We start from the raw sequence: 8,482 nt of genomic DNA, 5'->3' as shown, positions 1-8,482 counted from the left end.
TATTTTAAAATTCCATTTATTCCTGTGACTCCAAAACTAAATTTTTACTCCAGTCTTCAGTGTCGTACCATCTTTCAGAAATCATTCTAATGTGCTGATTTGGTGCTCAAGAAACATACAAAAGTTACAAAATACATAAAGATTATTCGATTAAAGTCATAATGTTTCTAGAAAAAAGTCAGTTACGAGAATAAAGCCATAGCAATACGAGAATTAAAAATATTTTTATAATAAAGACATTTCTGAGAAAAAAGTAAAAAAATATTTTGAGATAACTATGAGAATTATTATGAGAATTAAATTGTAGCAATTACGAGATTAAAGTTATAATATTTTGAAGGCAGCCTTTAAAACATTTAAATAAACTAAGCACTAAAAGCACTAATTTCTTTTAAAGAACAATTTAACTGTTTTAAACACAGAATGCATTTAAATAAATCAATTGCAACAGATTTAATGTTAAAAGTAAGATTCAGAAGACTTTAGGTCTTTATTTATTTGCTCAGTGCGTTTAACGATTGTTCCTCTGACGGAGACAGAAACTCTCAGCTATTGTACTTTTTTAGTGTTTTTGGCACTGGGCACACATCAGCCACTTTTACATTGTGTGTTGTAAACTAAAAAACTTACACACACACAAAAGAGTGCTGTTCCTCTCACTGGAGGTCTCTTAGAGAGACAAAGCAAATGCATTTGCTCACTCACGACACCAAACACGCAGACATGCAGGGGATTGATCACTCAGACCAGCATCGCCGCGTCAACGCATTCAGTCGCCTGGCAACATGCTGAAAGGAGCGAAGTGCATTGAAGGGACACAATAGTCCTGGCCAGCGCTGGCTGGCTGATGTTTTATGGCTGACCAAACGGTCCTTGCCACTCTCGCTCCACTCCAAAAACTTCACAGTGTTTACTCACAGTGCTCTCTTTGAAATCATTTCACGATCCGTCATCTTTTCAGATGGAGTCCGATTCAAGTCTGCAAACGCCGATCATAAAATTCAGCGTTTTACGGCCTGCAGAAGATTATGTTTCAGAAAAAGTCCGGAAAAAGTCCGGCGGTCAATGCATGAGCTGTTGCTTCTCGAGCTAATATTGGCAGTCCCACCCAGTGGTGTAATTTGTCTCACAGCCTCTGTTTAGGAGCATGAATTAAATGTTGACACAGTGATTTCACGCACACGCAGGCGTTTGGCTGGGTCGAGCAGAGAGTCTCCCTGCACCTGCCGCTGCTTTCAGCTACAGCCTTGCTGATTGTTACGGCGTGCCTCAAATATTCTTGCACTGTCAGTCCTGTACAAGAGTCGTCGTCAGGAGAGACATCGGACGCACACATTTTTCATGCTCATTCATTTTGATTCATTTAAAGATTCGCGTCTTAAACGATTCTTTGAATCTGACTCTATTGGATAAATAAGGCGGTTACTGAAGAGTGGTAACCGCTATTTTGGTTAAACAGGTCTTTAAAGACTTACGAAGGCGCAAAGTCTTTTGTGTGTGTGTTTGATTTTCACTCTCTCCCCAGCTTGTTGATTTATGGCCATATAAATATCCCTGCCATCCCCTGCCTGAGCATGTTCAGGTATTTTGCTCATAAATATGCACGCCCCAAATTAATAACATCGCCGAAAGAAATAAATAAGGCTATTTAGCTTACTGCAGGCAAAACATCCCTCCAAATAAGTTCTGCGAGTTGATTTCAATCTTGATGACATTAGTTTTTCTAGTGATAAATAACAGGTTGCTGTTCATTCCATCTCTTGTGTCCCGGGTTAAGGCTGTCTCATTATTCAGGCCACTGCCCATATGCATTAAGAAATGGATAAATTACACATGCTAATTACCTTGGATGTTTCTCCATTTTAATGCATTCTTTTAATTAAAGTCGGGTACGAAATGTTATATATACTGAACAAACAACATAGAATGAATACAAAATATAGCTGTCACCTAGGCAAAACAAAGAGAATTAAAATCTACAATATCCAAACGATGTTGTGTCATCGGTACTGAATTTAAGCTTTCAAAGCTGCCTTTTCCAGTTGTATTTAAACGTAAAGACGTACAAAAAAAAAAAAAAAAAAAAAAAAAAAATTTAATTTATTTTGCACTCAAAGAAATAAAGGTACAAAAGCTGTCACTGAGGCAGTACCTTTTGTACCTATTAGGTTCAAATATGTACACTTTATGTACTATTAGTACCAAAATGGACCCTTTAGGTACAAACATGTACCTTTTGAAAAGGTACGGCCTTAGAGACAGCTTTTGCACATTTATTTCTGAGAGTGTGGTGTAAAGTCACTGTTCAGATTTACTGTTGTACATGTCTTATACTGATGCAAATACAACTGAAGAAAGTCTTGTTGTCAATTATTCAGAGTAATTAACTGAGTTATTATTAAAGTAAGTGTACAGAAAAAATTGCTTTTTATTTTGATGGACAAAACGTTTTTAAGTTAAAGGTAAAAAGGCACAAGTGAGTGAAGATCTCTTGACATTTCTTGGGTCATAACCTACAGTTCGTAGTTTAAAAATAGTTTATGTGGGGTCAGAATACTCGGAAATTTGAGCCACACTTAAAATGTAAAAACAAAAACAAAAACAAAAAAACAAAGAAAAAAGATCTGTAACCACATCATCTATATTTGGACATGTTTCAGTAAAGTTTAGCAGACCAGAAAGTGTACAAATACTTTGTCTTAATTTTAAAGTATCTATTTTGTGAAATGTTTTTTGAAGTGTTCTTGTGGTATTTCTCTTAAGGCACTTCTTAAATGCCACTGATCTTTTCTTAATGGCAGCGACATTCATGCAATTTTTTTTTTTTTACTAAATTCTGTTTTTTATTACATTATTAGCTATTGTAGTGTAGGAACACACATATGACTTCTGAAAAGGATGCAACTTCACCGATTAAGCGAAATGTGCAAAAGCAGCTTTGTTCATTTACCACGTGACTTACTATACATATAAATCAATCTTGATTCAGATTCAGTGATTTTAAATAAATTATGTAGGCATGCTTTTTTTTTAATTCATAATTTCCCCTCAGATTTTACTACATTTCTGCAATACAAAACGTTCAAACAAAGTTCTTGCTTACACTCTTAACCATTGGCCCAACAAGTGTATTTTGAGCTCAGTATTGTTTGTCTGTTCCTTTTAATTTACAAAAGCAATTTACAACACATAATTGTGCTATTAAGACATTTTGTTAATTATTATGTTTATTATTTCTATTATTATTACGTGGTTGTTGCTATTGCTTTACCATGCATTAAAACAAATTTCCGCAACATTAATAATACAATATTGAGCAACTATTTTATAGCCTGCAAACTAAAATGGCAAGAGTCTCGGGATATTTTAATGTGCTTTGATGAGAATGGTTATAATTTATTTCAGGTATACGTGAAAAGCAGCATGCTAGTACATCAGAGCATGTCAACATCATACAGAAAACATATATATATACAACAGCTTTGACTATATTTTCAACGAAGCGGATAAATTAGGCTGAGCGTTGTTCACAGAACAACATCTCTTTCGACATTTGTAAAGTCACACCAAAAGTGCGTCGTATTTCCATCTTTATATTTCTACACTGCCACACGGAAACCCCTGCAGCATCTGTGCTTATATACGTGCGATCCTCAGTCTCTATCTGTTTCTTTCGATGAAACTTCGTGGTTTAAAAAATAGCCCAAAACATCAAATTACACAAAAGATTATCTACACGGAGAACGGTCGTCTTTGTGATTCTGCTTAATGAACGCTTTCGTAGTCCGTTGTGCATTTTGAACAGGATACTTGACCTTTGATAATATGAGGTAGCCTAAATTTATGACATATACGTCAAATTGAGTTATATTTAATTCCACTGCGTTTTGAAATAGTCACTTTTTTATCTATTTCGGATAAGATGGTTTGTCAGTTTTGTCTTGCCTTATTGTCGGTGCCAGTGAATCAGGGCGGATGTGTACGGAAAGTTGGAAGTCCTTCCTAAAGTTTTAAGTGACCTCTTGACAGTGCACGGCGACTGAATGGAGCAGCGAGGTCGGGCTCGGTGCGGCGGGGCTGCTCTGGCTGGGAGACGCCGGGCTGAGGGACTGTGGAGAGCCGGAGAGGAACGCCGGGAGGTGCGCGTGCAGCGCCGGGATGGACGCGACCGACGCGGGAGCCGGTTTGATTGGCACGGGGATCGCCGGTAAACTCTGCGCGCCATGACTCAGGGATTTGAGCGGTACTCCATAGGCAGCGTACTCAGCATCTATCACGTTACCGCTGTACATGTGGGGCCACGCCGTGGTCAGCTGATTGTGTATCTGATAACCCGTTGACATGGACTGCATGGTGGAGAACGCAAGGCTTCCTGGCATTTTGTAATCTCTGGCAATGATGTTTTCGATGGCAAAAGGGTGTTTGAAAGTGGAGGGTTGCGACATGCTCAAGTTGTAGCCGGTCATCTGAGGTAGATGCGATCCTAAAGCGGTCATTCTGAGTTTCGCTTGTTGCTGGAGGTAATGCGCCGCGTCTGAGGGTTTCTGCAGGTGCTCGGAGGCGATCATCACTTTGAATCTCTTGCGGCGCCTCAGGAAGCTGCCGTTTTCAAACATGTCTCCGCAGCTGGGGTGGAGAGCCCAGAAACTGCCTTTGCCCGGCTGGTCCGGTCTCCGCGGGATCTTGATGAAGCAGTCGTTGAAGGAAAGGTTGTGGCGAAGTGAGTTCTGCCAGCGCTGCGTGTTCTCCCTGTAATAAGGAAACCTGTCCATGATGAACTTGTAAATCTCGCTGAGCGGGAGCATCTTCTCCGGGCAGCTCTGAATGGCCATAGCGGTGAGCGAAATGTAGGAATAGGGCGGCTTCTGATCGCTGTACGTGTTTCTTCCAGGACGAGGCATTTTCCCGAGCGAACTATTAGCTTGAGTTCAGTGGTGAACGCCTTCAAAACACGCCGAGTTTGTTAAAAATCGCACACTGATCCGAAGTAAAAAATCAGGCATCTTAATAAATACAGGTGCTTCAGCTGACACTCACTTAATATCCATTCTTGTAAAAAAAAAAAAAGTTTTGAGCAAGTAAGGCCTATGCAGCGCGTTTCGTTCGTTTGTTTTGGGACTTTGTCAACTGCTGTCCGTAGGCTAGGCTGTGACTTCAGCACGGAATCAAAATCTCAAAGTCTCTCTCGTGGTCTCACCCGGACTTCTCTGTGCGTGCTAAAGTCTGCGAGCGTCTGTCCCCCTTTTTCCGTGTCTCCTCAAGAGCCCTCTGCGTTGTCACATGGCAATCTTCCTCAAAAGGAGGGGCGCGCGCACTGTCTTCTAAACAGTTTTCATTTACACCTCTTTCGCGCGACCCGCTGAACCAATAACACGCATCTCTGCCTGAGAACCGAGCCCTGCGAGAGGAGGCCGGATCAGAGGTTATGGCATTTGGCTCTTGTGCACGTGAAGTTTTGTAAATAGCAGGCCTACACAGAAAATAGATTGCCAGTCATTTAAGGAAAAAATTATATTTTAAACCGTTAAGTTAAGGCTGGTTAGCGACTTTGAGGTGACTGGCTTTTTTTTGCGATAATTATAGCTATTTTTTTCGATAATTAAAATATTATCGACGTTATTTACAATTTTATTCCGAAGCTTAACTTTTAATTTTTTGTTCTTATTTCCTCTTTCAAATGTTATTTTCTCATTTTCCTAATTGATATTAAAATAAACGCTGTGTATTAATTCAGTCTAGCCTATTTAAAATGTATACTAACCTACAACGCGTTTTCATAGGCTATTATATTTAATTGGCTAATAATACGCTATTGTTATTTATGATTTATTTAAGTTTCGTAATTTCCATCAAATTTAAATTTCATCTAGACTGTCTTTGTCACTAATCAGGCTAAATTTAGAGTTCTAAAACGTGCGACTTCGTACAGGCACGTTCCGTTTTACATAAACTTTAAGACTTTATATTGTACTTTTAACTGGGTATTTTTTAGAGAGCAGTGTTCTGTACTTGCGTTTCTTTAGGAGGTGTGACAGCCCACTCGACTGTGTTCGTTGAAGTCCCTCGATCTTTTACGATGTATGCTGTGGACGATCCCTCAGACCGCACGCGGACAGCGTCCCGTTCACTTCCGATGAACGGAATTCGTCCGCGTACGCGCGCTATTGCGCTACACGCCGGAACACAGCTTCCGATCGAACGCATCCAAATTCTAAATGAGTTTCAATTAAATCCATAACCGCCTTGACATTTATCACCAGTTCTGTGAAAGTCCAGATCTTTCTTATTTAGAGCATCGTCGTGAGGAGGATAACTGCTGCATATCTTATAACTATTTATGGTTAATTAAATATGTTTGTGATTAGGCCTAATACGTTCGGTTAGCCTACGTAATAACTTTTAACAAATGCATTTTGTTGTAGGCTATTGGTGTTTGAAAGAGCATTATCCAGATCATCGGTACAATCGAAGAGACTAATTGAAACGTACCTATTATGAGATGTAAAAATCGCCACGCGTATAGAGAGAGTTGTTTGTAATTTTAATTTTAATTTTAATCTTCATCGATAAATATAGCACTGGGATATAACCCACATAATCTGCAGTCCTGGCATTATAGAGAAAGTGTGTGTAAGCAGATGAGTCCTGAGCAGACGAGGACTGTCATAATTGGTTTTGGGGGGAGGTGACGTCAAGGCTGAGCTCATAAATCATAAACCAAACTAGGGACTTCTTTTGTCTTTTCATAATGGAACACTTAATTTGAGAAATGATTTCTAAACACCCCATAAAACATGAAAAAATTATTTGCAGTTCCAGCGCTCATTCTATAAATATTGTATGAATATAAAAATCTTTTCTAACCTCTTCTCACTACTTTTTAACTTCTTAACATTAAAAAGGAAAGCTTATTAGCTCAGATTAAGTCAGTTTATAACTTTAATAGACAAGTAAATATTTAATCTGTGTTATTATTGTTGTCTTTTATTGTTGCCATCAGTAGGCATACACCTAAAAGAAGGAAGCACTGAATTATCCAGTATTTTCCGACCTAGCTGCTGTGTGTGTGTGTGTGTGTGTGTGTGTGTGTGTGTGTGTGTGTGTGTGTGTGTAGAGATGCTGCAGTTAACCCTTGACCACTAGAGCACAGGGTAAGACTGGGAGCAGGTTGATGCTGTATGCCGTGATGAATGATATTTAGTCTAATGGAGAACATGTGACGCATCTGTGTCTGATAAATGAGACTGGCCTGTAAATACAGCTGACTGACGACACCGTGTTGTCTCATCCTCAGCCAGCTCAGAGCCCCGGTTAGTCTTCTTTCTGAGCGCAGTTTTGTTCCTATAACCTGTTCTTTACTGCATTTACTGGTCTTTTTTTTCACTTCTTGATCTAAAAGTTCTTGTAAAACTTGTTAAAATATAAGAATTAAAGAGTGAACTGACTTACGATACCAGTTCCTATATACACAAGCTACAGCATTAATGTTTCTATATAAGAACTTGATTGGGCAGCTATGACAGGTCACCAAGAGTTCATGAAGATACCAGAGATGGCCTGTCTGTGGCTGTCAGCTTTACAGCAACCAGGCCTCACCTACACGCATAGGGCAACAATTTGTAGCGTGAGAATGACACCAGTCCTGATAATGGTGCTGAGAGGTGAAAGATTCTTGTAATAAGTGACTGAGGATGAGAAGTAAGCTACTGTTTAAAGACTTGAAGTCGGCGTGATTTTAAAAATACACGTTTTTCAAAGAAAGGCTCCCCAAAGCTGCATTCATTTGTCGAAAAATGCTGTAAAATCGTAGCGTGGAACATTATTAAAAAACAAGTGTTTTCATTTTTAAAATGCAGTCTAGTCCAGTGATGGCAAAGCTTAACCTGTACAACAAAAAAGTATTGAAAATTTACAGACCGCTTTTTTTGATAGACTGAGATTATCATAAGAGTAGCAGACCTGTGCTACTCTGTGAGTTTTGATTAAATAGTTGTATTTGAGATTTGTGTACCTGCCGTGAATGAGATCGTGGATGCTTTGTCATTGGAAGTACTGACTTGTCATTTGCCTTCAAGTGCAGCTCAGAGTTATTGTAATTAGATTTTAAAGTGGATTATTGACCTCTCAGCCTCTTATTTTGCTCTCAAGAGTCACATAACATACTCTCCGTGGTGTTTGTTTCTGCCCTCTTGTTTATTAATGCTGAAGTGTGTCTGCTTAGAGGTGTGTGTTTATGTATGAATGCGTCTATGCGCATACGTTACGCTCTCTGATAGGAGTCTGTGTGAGTGGCTCTGAAGTGCGATGGCTGATGATGAGCATGTTTCATGCAAGGATGCAGCTCTTCCTCCTCTTAAGAAGGCTATGCATTTCTGGTCCTGTTGCAGAGACGTCTTCTTTCAGATGGTAATGAGACCAGAGACAGTATTGTGCCAATGTGCGCACCCTCTCAAATGCAGTCCAAATGCGTGACCATGCAAAG

The 8,482-nt window shown here is 39.4% G+C and overlaps 1 protein-coding gene across 1 annotated transcript; it reads right to left on the bottom strand.

Moving 5' to 3' along the window:
- Window positions 1-2,765: 2,765 nt before the first annotated feature.
- Window positions 2,766-5,211, bottom strand: foxb1b (forkhead box B1b). The gene has a single exon (XM_043244098.1). It carries the CDS (start codon window positions 4,899-4,901, stop codon window positions 4,011-4,013), a length of 891 nt encoding a protein of 296 aa, XP_043100033.1. The 5' UTR covers window positions 4,902-5,211; the 3' UTR covers window positions 2,766-4,010.
- Between the last annotated feature and the right edge of the window lie 3,271 nt (window positions 5,212-8,482).

Source organism: Puntigrus tetrazona, chromosome 7, assembly GCF_018831695.1.
Source record: "Puntigrus tetrazona isolate hp1 chromosome 7, ASM1883169v1, whole genome shotgun sequence".
Taxonomy (NCBI): domain Eukaryota; kingdom Metazoa; phylum Chordata; class Actinopteri; order Cypriniformes; family Cyprinidae; genus Puntigrus; species Puntigrus tetrazona.
Note: the sequence above shows the minus strand (reverse complement) of the source record. Positions and strands in the feature narration are given on the sequence as shown.